The 14,537-nt window shown below is 35.2% G+C and overlaps 1 protein-coding gene across 1 annotated transcript; it reads right to left on the minus strand.

The window, feature by feature from the left end:
- Positions 1-497: 497 nt before the first annotated feature.
- LOC125659158 (succinate--CoA ligase [ADP-forming] subunit beta, mitochondrial-like) lies at positions 498-13,546 on the minus strand. Its single transcript, XM_048890746.2, has 10 exons — positions 13,432-13,546; positions 11,933-12,089; positions 11,267-11,378; positions 9,462-9,621; positions 8,856-9,026; positions 8,631-8,730; positions 8,073-8,377; positions 7,488-7,608; positions 3,554-3,642; positions 498-1,134 (listed from the first exon to the last, which is right to left on the minus strand). The coding sequence occupies exons 1-10, from the start codon at positions 13,543-13,545 to the stop codon at positions 1,060-1,062; spliced, it is 1,404 nt and encodes a 467-aa protein (XP_048746703.1). The 5' UTR covers position 13,546; the 3' UTR covers positions 498-1,059.
- Positions 13,547-14,537: the final 991 nt, after the last annotated feature.

Below are 14,537 nucleotides of genomic sequence, written 5' to 3' on the forward strand. Positions count from 1 at the left end.
GTCAGTAATGTACAATAACTGAACACGATTAAAAACAGGGCAGATGATGAGCAACAATAATGGTATAATGAGTTATATTCAACACAATGTTCTAATGATTTGGAGAGCAACACTGTGTAAAAAAAAATTTCTTACATGTATACTGGAATTTGAGAGCTATCATCTTATAGATATAAAACTCAATAGTTGTACTCCTCGAGTACCGCCGGAGGAGGAGGGTCACTAATACCTACTTACAAAGCATGCGTGAACTTGCTCAGTTTTTCTCCACTCTTTTGGACAGATATCAATTGAACAAAGCATCTTTTTTTTCATCATAGCAATCTGTGTACACAATAAAGCTCCTTTATAAATCACTTTCCATTACTCTGTCATTTTTCCTACCCAATACTGAACAGAGAAAATCTTCACTTTCAGCAATAATAGATAATTACTGTTCACAAGTAGTTTTAAATGACTATCCTTTTGAGAGAGAAATGAACAGAGTAAAATGCTGCTTTTTTCGCTTTTTAAATAGTTTTTATTATTATTTATAAACCTATCACATCAGATATGCATAACATTTCAAGACAAATGACTGTATTTAGTAAATAAATATCCATAAACAAAAATATTGTTCCATTGAAATTCCTTCAAAATCACATGAACATGTGATGTCAACTGCCTGAAATGAGCGTGTGGGGTATTCAATTTCAATATGACATCTTCATCTGTCTGCAATGACGAACACTATTTTCCCATTAAAATGTACTTGTAGTGCCTGACTGTTAGTTATATAAATCACTGGGCTGGGAAATTTATCTTTCCCATTTAATGAAAAAGCAAATAAATTGCCATTGGACATTTGTATTGCAAGATCTTGCTTATTAAACCCTTTTTATAAAGAAATTCTTTGAGGAAGTGGAGATTCTGCATATATGGAAATCATCACAAATTATGCCAGTGTAAAAGTTGCTTTTCAAGCCAAATTCAAATTGTTCACCTACAGATGTGTCATAATAGTCACAGAGTCTTTCTTCCGCATTAAAAAAAAATAAACATAAAAAGCCTGAGGTAATTCTACAGAGGCAGTTCAAAGTTCACACCAATGTTAGCTTCTTGGGCAAGGGCAACAATTCTGGAGAGACGAACAACCTGAAAAACAATATGTCAAGAAAAGTGTTACAAATTAGTTACTTCATTAATTATTTTGCAGAATATCACAGAATGGGTTTAAGAGAAATGTATACAAAATTATCAACCTATAGCAGTATGCACAAATACATGTACATGTTGTACATACAATTCTCTATCCATAAAGGCACAATGTCCTTGATCAATAAAAAGGACATCTACAAGCAGTGTACATGTTGGACCTAAAAAAATTCATTTCTTGGTTCTCAGGCCTGCCCACATCTGTTTAAACAACGTGCATTAGCCATTTTTATCCTTAAATGAATAAAATAAACATTCTCTAATGCACTTTTTCAATAAAAAAAAATCAGAATTTCTGACTGCATTTTAGATACTTTCATCTGTGAAACGTTTGACTAAGTCTGGATCATCCCAACGTTTGAGTAGAGATAATGTTCAGCGGGGTTATGTAGTTTCAAACATTTCATCACAATGACATTAACATCTGTTCAGACAGGAAAAGACATAAACAGTTATTCTGCCATGGCACATTGTGGGAAGTTTTTTGAAGGCTTCCTCTGAACTGGAGCTGTTTAATAAAAGTTGGGAGTTTTGAATTTAAACAAAATCTCTCATCTGTTTTTTGTGAGATAAAAAAAAAACATGCTCCCTAATCTATTTTTGACAATACAGTCAACTCTCGATAAACCGCCACCTTTTGTTCTTATGAAATTATGGCATTATAACGAATTTGGCGATGAATTGAATTACCGCCATCTTGAAGAAATAGAGTTACCGTTCTTTTATATGTAAGAGTTATCTTTTGTCCTTACTTGCATAAACCACATAAACAATGATTTGCAATATCCTGATGGGTACATTTTGGATGATGTTCTTGGTACGTAATGATTTGCTTTTTTTCATCGAAATTTAACAGGACCCTCTTTCATGGCGAAACCATAGTTAAATTGAAATGTGTTTCTATGATGTATAAACAAATTGACTACAGTTCATCTCCAGTAATTTTCTTGTTTATTCAATACAGCAATTACTGGGATCCTTCTGTCCAGGTGTACGCCGGAGATCGATAATGACCAATTTACTGCTTCACTGACCACGTGCACCTATGGCGGTTTATAGAGATAATTAACACGGTGAAATATACTTTTGTAATGAAAACACTGTGGCGAATGGCGATATCGAATTTGGCGTTTTAACGAGAGTTTTAAGTAACAGGAAAAATGTTCCTAGAAAAATGCGGCGTTATAACGAAAATGGCGATGAATTGAGTGGCGATAATTCGAGAGTTACCTGTATTGGTTTCAGAACCAAGTAAATAAGTTTTATTGGCCTTAATCATCTATCTATAACAATACAATATCTTTATACAACTAGACCTGTCCTAATGACACCAATACAACCCACTGGGCTCATCCATTTTGGCGCAGACTTAAAATGTTGTACAGCTGACAACCAGAAAGACATGAGTTTCATTATCCATGTTTCACTTGAATACAAGTTCAATGCAGGACAAACTAAATTCTTTTCAAGTAATTATTTATCAAAAACCATAGTGTAATAGAGTGTATGTCTGATTTTCAGGAAAATTCATGTGCTAGTCACTTAGAAAATGTCCAGACAAAATTCATGTCCACAAACAAACTGACATGATGATTCCATCATACCCCTCATTGTCTCTGAGAGAAAACAGGTTGTTCCAAAATATAAAACAAAATGACTTTAATAGTTGAAAAAACAGGACTGTAAAATGAAGAAATATTGTCAAATCATAATGAAAATATCAGGTGCACATCTTAATATGGTGAATAAAGAGTGAACAAATTCTCAATTAAGTCCATGGGTAATCTCTCAGAACATGTCTACAGATGGACGAACAGACATGCTGATTCCATTATACTCCCCTAAACTTCATTTCAGGGGTTATAATACATATAGAGGATATAAATGTAAAGTGCACATAAAATAATTTATCATTATTCAATAGCACTATAATTATAAAAGTATGGTGAACATATGATTATCTACCTAAAACAGAGTGATGTCTTCATTCAATACATATTCTACTGAATAGTCTTGGGAAGAGATAGCTGCAATTTGTCCATTTGAAGCAGTATGTTATTGAGAAGCATTACTCAGCCATGGACCTTTCAGTAGCTATCATCTTGATGCACTACATTTTCTACATAAAGGCCTGTGCTGAGATTTTGCATTGGTCATTTCACTACATATCAGCATGAAGCACTACTTTTCCTACATACAGATCTGTATTTTGCATTAGACCTTCCTTTACATATGGACAAGAAGCTGTGCTGTTTTACATACAGGCCAGTGTTGAAAGGAACTATTTTCTCTTGGACCTATCACTACCTATAGCCATGAAGCACTACTTTTTCTACATACAGACCAGTGAACAACTTACAGTGGCAGCAGCAGCATCCAAGTTATCATCAGCCATGATCTTCAAACTGCTGGCAGCCATCAATGCCTTGGCATCCTCTACCTTTGTTCCTGGGAAGAGATGATTAAATCATAAAACACTTTCTCACTCTCACACTATTCCTAAAGTAAAATTAAGGGTATACATTTACATGGCAATTGAGTTGATTTGGTTTTGGCATTCTCTGTAACTCATCAATATACACTTGCACACACAAAAATCAATTTAATATCTCAAGGTGTTTAGAGAACAAGTTCAAAACTGGGTGTTGCGGAAGGATTAACAAGGGTAAATCTATATGCCTCGACCACTTTGTGGAGGGGGTATAAAAAAGCCACTGTTGCCCATTACAATATATAGTAATGATACATATTGCAATACTTATGCCATAATTCAATATTTTCAATATGATACATTTTAAAGAAGAAACCAAATGACTTTAAAGAAAAAATTAATTACAAAGATTCAGTCACAAATCTAAAAGCAAAATGTTTCCAAGCCATTGAGCAGTAAGATGCCTGTTGGCTCTGTAATTTAAACTGATTACATGATTAAGTTAATTATTGTTTTTGTCAGACTCGAGGCTAACAACAGTCTGACCACTATCGAATGTCATTTTGTCTCTCGTGCATGTGAAAATGATAAGTATGTAGGTCAACCACAATGTATTTTACCAAATCCAATTTTTAAAAAAACGTATTGAATTGAAGATGGAGGTAATGAATCGAACTTTGAATCGAGCGTTTATATTGAACAGTATTGATATTTCAGTGAATCGTTTAAGCCCTAGGGAGGGGTACATTCAACCAAATCCAATAACCAAAATAACTGACATATCAATCTCTATTCCATGTCCTGTTGCCAAATACTTTAATTTCACTATTAAGAAGTTCATTAAATTCATACATCAAATTGCTAAAAAAAAATTCATGTAAAGTATTTGCATGTATATTTGATTTTAATAACAAATATACTTCATGCTTTGTTAGATATAAAAAGCATCATGAAAAGAACATTGTAAAAGTATTACAATTTTTGTATGGACTGTAACATTGACAAGATATCTGTGTGTTGTCATAATGTCAAAGTTAAATACAGCATTCAACACAGAACACAGCCTGCTCAGCTCAATATGGATGCAATTGTTGAACCAACTTGGAATACATATATTCATTATTTCAGAAAGAGTAGTTTTAACAACTGCCTTCTTTCATTTGGGCAGTATGTAACATCAAAAGATGTTTGACTTAAAAAAACAAATCTCAGCCATTCTCACTTGCCACGGCTCTGATGCTCTCGTTTTACATCACGTGGTGCCAGGAATACATCTGTGTTGCAATTTACGATGGATGTCGTAAATAGAAAATTATTCCTCTACATTTTGGCAGTATAGAAAAATTTTATTTTCATGATGTATTCAAATATTTTTTTCAGTTCATGACCAAGCCCAAAATTACAACTCAATTTATTGATCAGATAAGTAAACAACTTTATTTAAGGTAAGTTCAATCATTGGCTGCATTCAGTGTAGCCCTCAATACTGGTGGTAGTATGTAACTTACTTTTGACAAGAATATGTTACAAACTTCCACCTTTGGAAAAGTCTTATTTTTAGAGAAAAAAAGTATAGATTTAATGAAAATGCTACTTCACTTAGAAAAGCTTGTGTCTTGACAGTATATTACTGGACAAATGAATGCTGTAACAACATGAAACAAGAGGCCCAAGGGCCTAGAATCGCTCTTCTGATAAATTGTACAACCCCACCATTTCTATTCTTAGCCTCTTAGTATTCTAAATCTTTAGTTAAATCCTAAGAATTCAAAAAAAGTAGGTCAATGTGACCTACTTTTTGGTTTACACATTTTGAGAACCCAAGAAATATCAACTGACAAAGTTTGATGATTTTAAGCCAATTAGTATCTGAATATTGAAATATAGCTGTCAAATTCCAATCGTAGGTCATGGTGACATACTTTTTGGTCAGCGAACTCCGAACATGCAAGACCCATCAACTGACAAAGTTTGATGACTGTAGGTCAAATAGTATCTGAAATATATAAATATAGCCGTCAAATTCCAAAAGTAGGTCAAGGTGACCTACTTTTTCGTCAACACCCTTCAAACATGCAAGACCCAACAACTGACAAAGTTTGATGACTGTAGGTCAGATAGTATCTGAATTATATAAATATAGCCGTCCAATTCCAAAAGTGGGTCAAGGTGACCTACTTTTTGGTCGAAACCCTTCGAACATGCAAGACCCATCAACTGACAAAGTTTGATGACTGTAGGTCAAATAGTATTTGAAATATATAAATATAGCCGTCAAATTCCAAAAGTAGGTCAAGGTGACCTACTTTTTGGTCGACACACTCCGTTGACTCAAGATGCATCAACTGTCAAAGTTTGATGATTGTAGGTCAATTAGTGCCTGAAATATATAAATATAACTGTCCAATGCCAAAAGTAGGTCACAGTGACCTACTTTTTGGTCGATACACTCCGAAGACTCAAGATGTATCAACTGACAAAGTTTGATGATTGTAGGTCAAATAGTGTCTGAAATATAGTAATTTAGCTGTCAAATACCAAAAGTAGGTCACGGTGACCTACTTTTTGGTCGACAAAAACCAAAGACTGAAGACGCATCAACTGACAAAGTTTGATGATCCTAGGTTTTACAGTGCCCAAAATATGCATCTAAAATTGAAAATGTGAAATTTGAATATCTGCAAAATTCAAAAAGTAGGTCACTGTGACCTACTTTTTTTATAAATATGTTTCAAGGCCTCAAGATGCATCAACTTACAAGATTTGATGATTCTAAACCTCTCGGTATTTGAAATAACAACTTAAAATATATCTATAAATGATAAGCCATAAAATTCAGAAAGTAGGTCACGGTGACCTATTTTTCAGTTGACGCATTTCAAGGTCCCATGATCCACCAACTGACAAGTTTTGATGATCATAGGCTTCAAAGTGTCCAAGATATGCATCAAAATTAATTTTAAAATAAATACCTGCAAAATTCAAAAAGTAGGTCACCATGACCTACTTTTGAGACAACTTGACACAAGGTCCTAAGATGCATCAACTGTCAAAATTTGATGATCCTAGTCCTTATAATGACTAAAATATCTAAGATTTAAGGAATTTAAAAAAATTTTAAATTTAGGTCAACTTTGAAGTGACCTTGAGACCACGCCCTTTGCCCCAGGGTAATGCCTTGAACAATTTTTATTCTACAACATATCCTCATCCTTATGTGTAAGTTTGGTGATAATCTGCCCTGTGGTTCTTGAGAAGAAGATTTTTTAGCAACCACTACTTTTGTTTGTATTTTCCTGATGATCTCCCCTTGTTAAAGGGTCACATCCCTCTTTTTAGTATGTATGAAAGCCCTTGGGCCAATGATACCCTGTAACAAATTTGAAAAAAATTGGCCAAGGGGTTCTTGAGTTATAGCCCTTTTTCTGAAAAGTTTACGCACACCGCACAAATGGCCATAGCATTAGCTCTTTGAGCCTTTGGCTCAGAAGAGCTAAAAATGGGTGTCAATATCAAGTGAAATATACACTGGTACAAATGTCATGCTTTTTAACCTGATTTTGTTGATGGGTATACCTTTTAAATGATATGGCTTATGAGTGCAAATTATCAGATGATGATTTTTCAAGAAAATATGCATCAAAATGTCTAGTCAAACCGAAAAAAATTAACAGCAGTACTTGCCTTGTTCCAGTATAACATATTTAAAGGGTTTGACAAGAATTTATTTACTTCCCTTTAGCAAATTCTTACTACAGTGTATATGCACTCCCAGGCAAAATTACATTCAAAACACATCTAACATGGTAAGAAATGAGTTTTTTGACTTTTTAACAAAATTTCTGCATAAAAGGAGCCTTACCTTGTAGTCGCACCATGATGGGTATTTTCAGATGAAGCTCTTCAGCAGCAGCAATGATGCCCTGGGCTATCACATCACAACGCATTATGCCACCAAATATATTCACTAATATCGCTTGTACCTAAACGGAAAAAGAAACCTGTTTTCACTTCTCATGCATACAGTATTTACACATACATGTACTTTATTGATAAAGCAAAAAAGTTAATAACAATTACTAGCAGCGCTTTCATCGTTATGAACTAGACTGTATTAAATCACGTGTGTATATATTGTAAATATATATAATATACATTAAATCAAAAGAAAAATCCCCATAAATTAATTTCCATGCAAGCCCTTTCATTTAAAAATCCTCAGTCTGTGTTGAAAAACATTCCCACCCGTGATAAGCTCACATCTTTTTTCCGCACTGAGATAGCATTGTGACGTCAAATGTTTTGACTGTAATACATGAAAATCATGAATGCTTACTTAATGATCGCCGGTCTTATTTACTTCTATATTGACTACTATAATAAACGCGAGATTCCAAGTTCAATTCTTTTCCATGATCCTAAACAATAAAAAGCATGTCACACTTACATTAGGGTCTGAAGTAATGAGTCTGAAGGCCTCCATCACTTGTTTGGCAGTGGCTCCACCCCCCACATCCAAAAAGTTTGCAGGGCTTCCACCATGTAACTTAATAATATCCATCGTAGCCATAGCCAGACCTGCACCATTTACCAGACAGCCGATGTTTCCATCCAGACCGATGTAATTCAGCTCCGCAAGGGCAGCTTTCTCCTCCCTTGGATCCTCCTGTGACCAATCACGAAGCTGGAAAATCTGTTTTTGCCTATAGGACGAATTGTCGTCTATGTTGATTTTACAGTCCATACAGTACACTGCAAGTCATAAAGTGGGGGAAAAAAATAATTTATAAAAGATACTTAACAACTGCAAATAAGCAAAATTTTGATTATGAAAGTTCATGTACATCATATATGAAAATTTTGTTTTGATTTCCAACATCCTATGATAGCATTATCACTACAAGATTTCACTCTTCCATTATTTAGTTAAGTTTTGATGTTTTTACAGACTTACCAAAGTAGAATATTAAAATAAAGATCCCCAAATCTGAAAAAGTAACACTACCTGTGCCATCATTAGATTCTGACATTGGATTGATTTCTATCAGGGTTGCATCATGCTTGATGAAAATATCATGGTAGAGTTTCATAAATATATCTGCTGCCTACAAAAGAATGATTGTACAAACTTTACAAAACATCTTTAATCATTATGTTGCTGTCAAGCATTTTGAATTCTAAAACTCAATGTCTTAAACCTGCTGTGATAATAAACTTTTGAATTCTTGACCTGATCTATGCATGCTGGACTGAAGCCCATGACTCCGGCCATGCTAACAGCCTGCTGTCTTGTCAGTCCTGCAAAAATGTCCACCGGTTCCTTCAGGATGGCTGAGGGATTTTCCTGTGCTACGTCTTCAATACTCATCCCTCCTTGTGAGCTCCCTACCATGACGGGACCCTGTACAGTGTAGGTCAAAATGTGAACAGGACTACTGCTACATCGGACAGAGATTTGTGAATAAATAAAGCAAGCTGCAATTCAAGGAATATTCAGCTCATGGCTCAGTGGTGTAACACACAAAAGGTCATTTTACAATTATTTTTCTTTATATCCATCATTGAAGAATTTCCATAATACATTTTGAAAAATATTGGAATTCCTTTTTCGGCTCTTAATCATAAAACAAATTGAGCCCTTAAAATACTTGTTAGCAGAGTTGTTATTTTTGGACTGCTAAAGTTCTGGAGATAACAATTGTCATATGTGAACATGATAGACTCTGCAGTTTATGACACCAAATATTATATATAGAGCTGCTCCTAGAGGGGCTTTATATAGAATACGGCATCAGCTGTAAAGGCCTGTTCCAAAATAGTCTTGTCTCTGTCTTACCTGAAATGACCTCTCCATGGCAATAGCGAAATAGAACTCCCTTCTGGAATACAATCTCTCAGAGAGCATAACTTCGTTACAGATCCTACCCAAGGGAGCCTGTTTAGTAATTAGTCTGGAGCCAATCATCTGGGAGGCCATATCAGATGCCTCATCAGCTCTGGAAAAAAAAATCATTGATAAATGTAAAAGGGTTAACTTCATGCATGAAACATAGATTGATTTTTTATGTTTTCCGCCACACTCAACAATTTTTCAGTTATATGGTGGCGCCCAGTTTTTGTTGGTGGAAGAGAGAACCCAGATACAATGCACCTGGGAAGAGACCACCGACCTTCCGAAAGTAAACTGGGAAACTTTCTCACTTACCGGCGCGAGCAGGATTCGAACCCGCGCCGACAGAGGTGAGAGGCCGTGTGATTTTGAGCGCAATCCTCTAACCACTCGGCCACGTAGGCCCCTGCATGAAACATAAATATTTACATCCATTACTATATATATATAGTAATATATACACACACACAAACAATTATATATTAACATTCAATAGTATTTTTTTTTTCTTTAAAAACCATGATGTAGAGTTTTTGGTTTATATGTAAATAATGCATAAATCAGTTGGCAGTGCTTGGCATGAGGATAAACCATGGTTTGAGTGGGCCAGATGTAAATTGCCAAAACACTGAAAATGATAAGTATCAATTTTCTTTGATTTGAAAACATTTTATTGATTGTATATTGTTTAACGTCTCTCTCAAGAATATTTCACTCATATGGAGATCTATGTCACCAACACCGGTGAAGGGCTTCAAATTTTAGGTTTTTGCTTGGCATTAAGCATTGAGACTTCTTTAGTGTGCCACACCTACTGTGACACGGGACATCCATTTTTAAGGTCATCTCCAAGGACCCGTGACATTCACACCTGATGCCGAGCGTTTGGCGATGGAACTGTTACTACCTGTTTTAATGACTTAGGTCTGTCGCGGCCAGGATTCAAACCCTGGCCTTCTGCATGCGGGGCGAACGCTCTAACCTCTAGACCACCGCAGCGTATCTAAATATTAACTGAAAATTTTCTACAATATTTTTCAATGAATTTTCAAACGAACTTAAAAGCAACAAACTCGAGACTTTTCTGCCAATTAAAAATCATGTGACCACCTGTTTTGTTTGCTGATCCGTTTAGTGTTCAGGGATTTATTTAGGTTCTGTTTACTACTGGTAAAAGGTACCTTCCCCCTTTGACAACAAATGAAGATTTCCCCTTCCACAGGCAAAAGTTTTCCTTCAATTGCAGAAACTGCACAAAATTGTATGAGAATTTTAACAAAAATCATTTTTATATATTCTAAGTCATTTTCTATAATTGTCTCAGTCTTACAATAGAGATAATAATGAGTAATCAATCAATTTATATGCCTGTTTTAAGATATTATACTCTGTGGATATCCCCTACCCCCATCCCCTGGAACCTCATGACTGCATTCACAAAAACTCCCCTAAAATATGAAATGGATGGAAATATCTGAAAGCCTGGTATTATCATTTTACATCACATAGTTGTAAATGGGTATCATAGACCAAAAACATGTTTTAGAGTCAGTTTAATTGTTGTTAATGTAAACATATAAATAATGAAATGTGGTTTTGCTGTCATTATTGGGAAAGATGAAGATTGCCAGAATTGTAGATAAATATGGGTCAATCATAACCATTCACTGATCTTACTTCCGTCCAACACTGACGATTATTTTCCATAGAACCCCTGAACATTTCCATAAGACATACTGAAACAGACTTACGAAAAGCATATCTTAACTCCTCCTTTGAGTCCGCTTGTGAAATGACCTTTTCCTCGACCTCCACTGAGCACTTGTGCCTTAACGACCACATCAGGAGAACCAGTCTGTTCCACTGTGGAGAAAACAATTCATATTCTGATGCAACTGTTTTGTAATTTGCATTTTGATTGGCTAATGTACAGGGGTTTGAAGCAGCCAAACAAGCATTAACAGAAAGAAAGCTTTCAATTGTACCATCATAACAGAATGACACAAAATCATAACCATAATTAAACATTTCATATTAAACAAAAAAAAACCTCAATGAAATAAGAGGTAAACATCGAACAAATGTGAAATTGCATTAGAATGGGATCATGATCTTCTCATCTGTTATTTGCAACCATTCGTGCTGATTTAATGCATAGCTGCAGACATCTGTTTCACTGGCTGTGCCTGTATGTCAGATAAAACTCAGTAAGCAACAATTAAACCACCAATAAAGGTCACAAATAAAACTGAAAAGATATCTATTTTCTAAATTAATCATTCTTAAACTGCAATTCATGCACTATTACTACACATATAAAATATTTGTAAAACTAGAAACTACTTAAAAGGTTATCTGCAATGACCAATCAATTCTTGGAAATCTCCCGATTCCATCGAATTCAAATGTTTACATACACAAATCTCTGGCAGCCTTCTCCACTTCCTCCGTGTGGTCACAGACTTTGAATTTCGGAATTGGTACTTTGGCTTCTTTGAGGAGTCCAAAACTTAAGTATTCATGTAGAGACAAGTGTCGTCTGTCTTGATGGTTGACACCAGAAACACCCATCACCTCAAAAGAGCAATTATAAATACAAGTGAATTGCTTTTTCCATGTAAAATATCCACAGTTGCCAACCTCCAACATGTAAAAATAGGTTCATGACCCTCTTTGGAAAACAAAAAATCTGGTCATAATGTGTAATGGCATTCACAAAATATTTACAAGGATTATATGTGTTATAAGTGTTTACATTCAAAAATATTTACAACAGAAATGTATACAACTGTTGAAGAGAAGCATTGTAATTGACAGTGGCACATTTTGAATTTTATTGCGTCTGGGCCATCTCGTCTCCATTTGTTGAACTATTGTCAATGACACATGCACTCTGGGAATTCAAGCCCTTAACCACACAAGGATTTTTTTCTTTCTTTAAATTTAGTATTTTGTGCCAAAGTCCAACTGACACTATACTATAAGGGGGTTCATGGAATCAGCGGAAACAACAGGTAATTACCAAAAGCACCAAAATATCATTAAAATACACCTACAAGGCGTTTGATCATACTTAGATGTGTATGTTACCAAAGTTTCATTTATATTGATAGAAAATCTAATGATTTACGGCTAAGTTTCATGTCATGTTTCAGAAGGCCCAGGATAGAGAAGCCTGGAAATCTCTTGTCGGCGGCCTATGCTACAGGAGGGGTAATAGGCGTAAGTAAGTAAGATTATGTCTAGTTTTTCAATTGCATTTCTCGACTTGATGTTGGCCAAGCAGGCAGTTAAATGTCATTCCATAAAATTTATTTAACTAGAACTTCTTCTTGAAGATGAGAAAAATATAATTCACTACTACACTAAAATTAAATATGATATATCAAAAGAGCATTCTGTGGAACATTTAGATACTGTACAATACATGCTGATGAAAATTAGCCATAAATCATTCAATTTCTATTTTGATAATCCGTTCTTAACAAATTCATAGGATCTAACACTTTATGTAATTTCATGTTGTTTTGGGGACTTTTAGGGAGTGTTTTCGGTGTTTCCGCTAAATTCGGCTAATTCCATGGTGAATAAACATCATGGTGAAATCTATAAAACAGAAAATGCATGTGTTCAACCATATAACGTTGTATAAGAAACATAAAATGGGGAGTTCTGTTTTGTCAATACTCCAGGGGCATTCAACCCCTCCTCTCTGTATCCGCGCCTGTATCACTGGGCACCAGCGCATTATGACTGAGACCGCGTTCAGCAATGCAACTTGCAAGGGCAAGAGAAGTCATTGCATTTTTGCATTGCTAACTATATCAATGCCTGTACTTTCGGTAACACTACTTGCAAAACTAACATACTTTTCTTTCTGAAATGGATATAATAGCTATAAAAATATTTACGATACCTTAGACACATTGTCAAAACTCAATTTTGACGCTAACCGTCTGCTTTTCCGAAACAGAACAGCCGCCATGTTTTTTGCTGTTGCTCTTAGACAAAACGTCACTTCCGACATCATACAGGGGCGGATCCAGAGATCAAAAGTATAAAAAAAAAAATTCTTTTGGGGGAAAAGCGATAATTAAGCCTAAACCACTGAATACAATGAAAGTATTGGATGAGATCAAATTAGATAGAATAATCTAACCGTGTCTCGGGACAGACCCAGTTGCGGTTGTTTGTATTTTTATTTATTGGGAGCGGACCGGTCAATATTTATTGGGGAGTTGGGACCCTGACCCATATTTCCAATTTTGAAAAAAAAAACCTGTCATATCTTCTAAGAATACAAAAAAATTGCTGTCCAGTATCAGATGTGTAATAAAAAAAAGTGTGTCATATCTAAGAAATAAACATACATATGTATATGTATAATTAAACAACATTAAATTCTAAAAGTACTTCGTTTCAAAAATCTCTGGAGTTCCTCACAATTACTTGAAATGTTATATCAACTGAGGGATTCAATTTCCCGAGGAACTTTTGTTCACTTTGTCATGCTTGTTCGGTAATTTGTCTAGTGAAGTTACAAATCTCATTATTTTCATCTTTTTTTCTTGTTGTTAAATTGTTGTTTAAAATGCTACATTTTGCATATTTTTTCGTTACTGTTGTACTGAATTGTTGTCTCATGTACTTACAAGTACTTTTCACATCTCAGTATTCTCTATGAAAGGTGAAGATAACAAACAGTGATCAATCTCACAACTCCTATGCAAAATCATCGTCGCAAACCACGGTTTTGAGTCCACTCATGCTCCCTCATGATGATGGATAGAATCGATTAGAAACACCCGTGGGTAACCGACGTTGGGGAAACACGGACCCCTAGGTATACCCGAGGTTGGATCAGGTGCCTATAAGATATAAGTAAGCATCCCCTGTCTGTATCCTTCAAGTTATGACGAACATGCATATGATTTTACATTTTTAGCCGAGTTGCAACGAAGTTGAACTCGGCTATTGGTTTGGTGATGCGGGCGGGTGGGCGGGAGGGTGGGCGGTCGTCAA

Source organism: Ostrea edulis, chromosome 9, assembly GCF_947568905.1.
Source record: "Ostrea edulis chromosome 9, xbOstEdul1.1, whole genome shotgun sequence".
Lineage (NCBI taxonomy): Eukaryota > Metazoa > Mollusca > Bivalvia > Ostreida > Ostreidae > Ostrea > Ostrea edulis.

Excerpts from the sequence above, each read along its gene's own strand:
- LOC125659158 (XM_048890746.2), bottom strand. The coding sequence starts at position 13,545 with ATGATGTCGGAAGTGACGTTTTGTCTAAGAGCAACAGCAAAAAACATG. Across the intron at positions 8,378-8,630 it reads AGAATCTAATGATGGCACAG|TGTACTGTATGGACTGTAAA; the intron begins GTAGTGTTACTT and ends TATGACTTGCAG. Across the intron at positions 7,609-8,072 it reads TCATTACTTCAGACCCTAAT|GTACAAGCGATATTAGTGAA; the intron begins GTAAGTGTGACA and ends TTTTCCGTTTAG.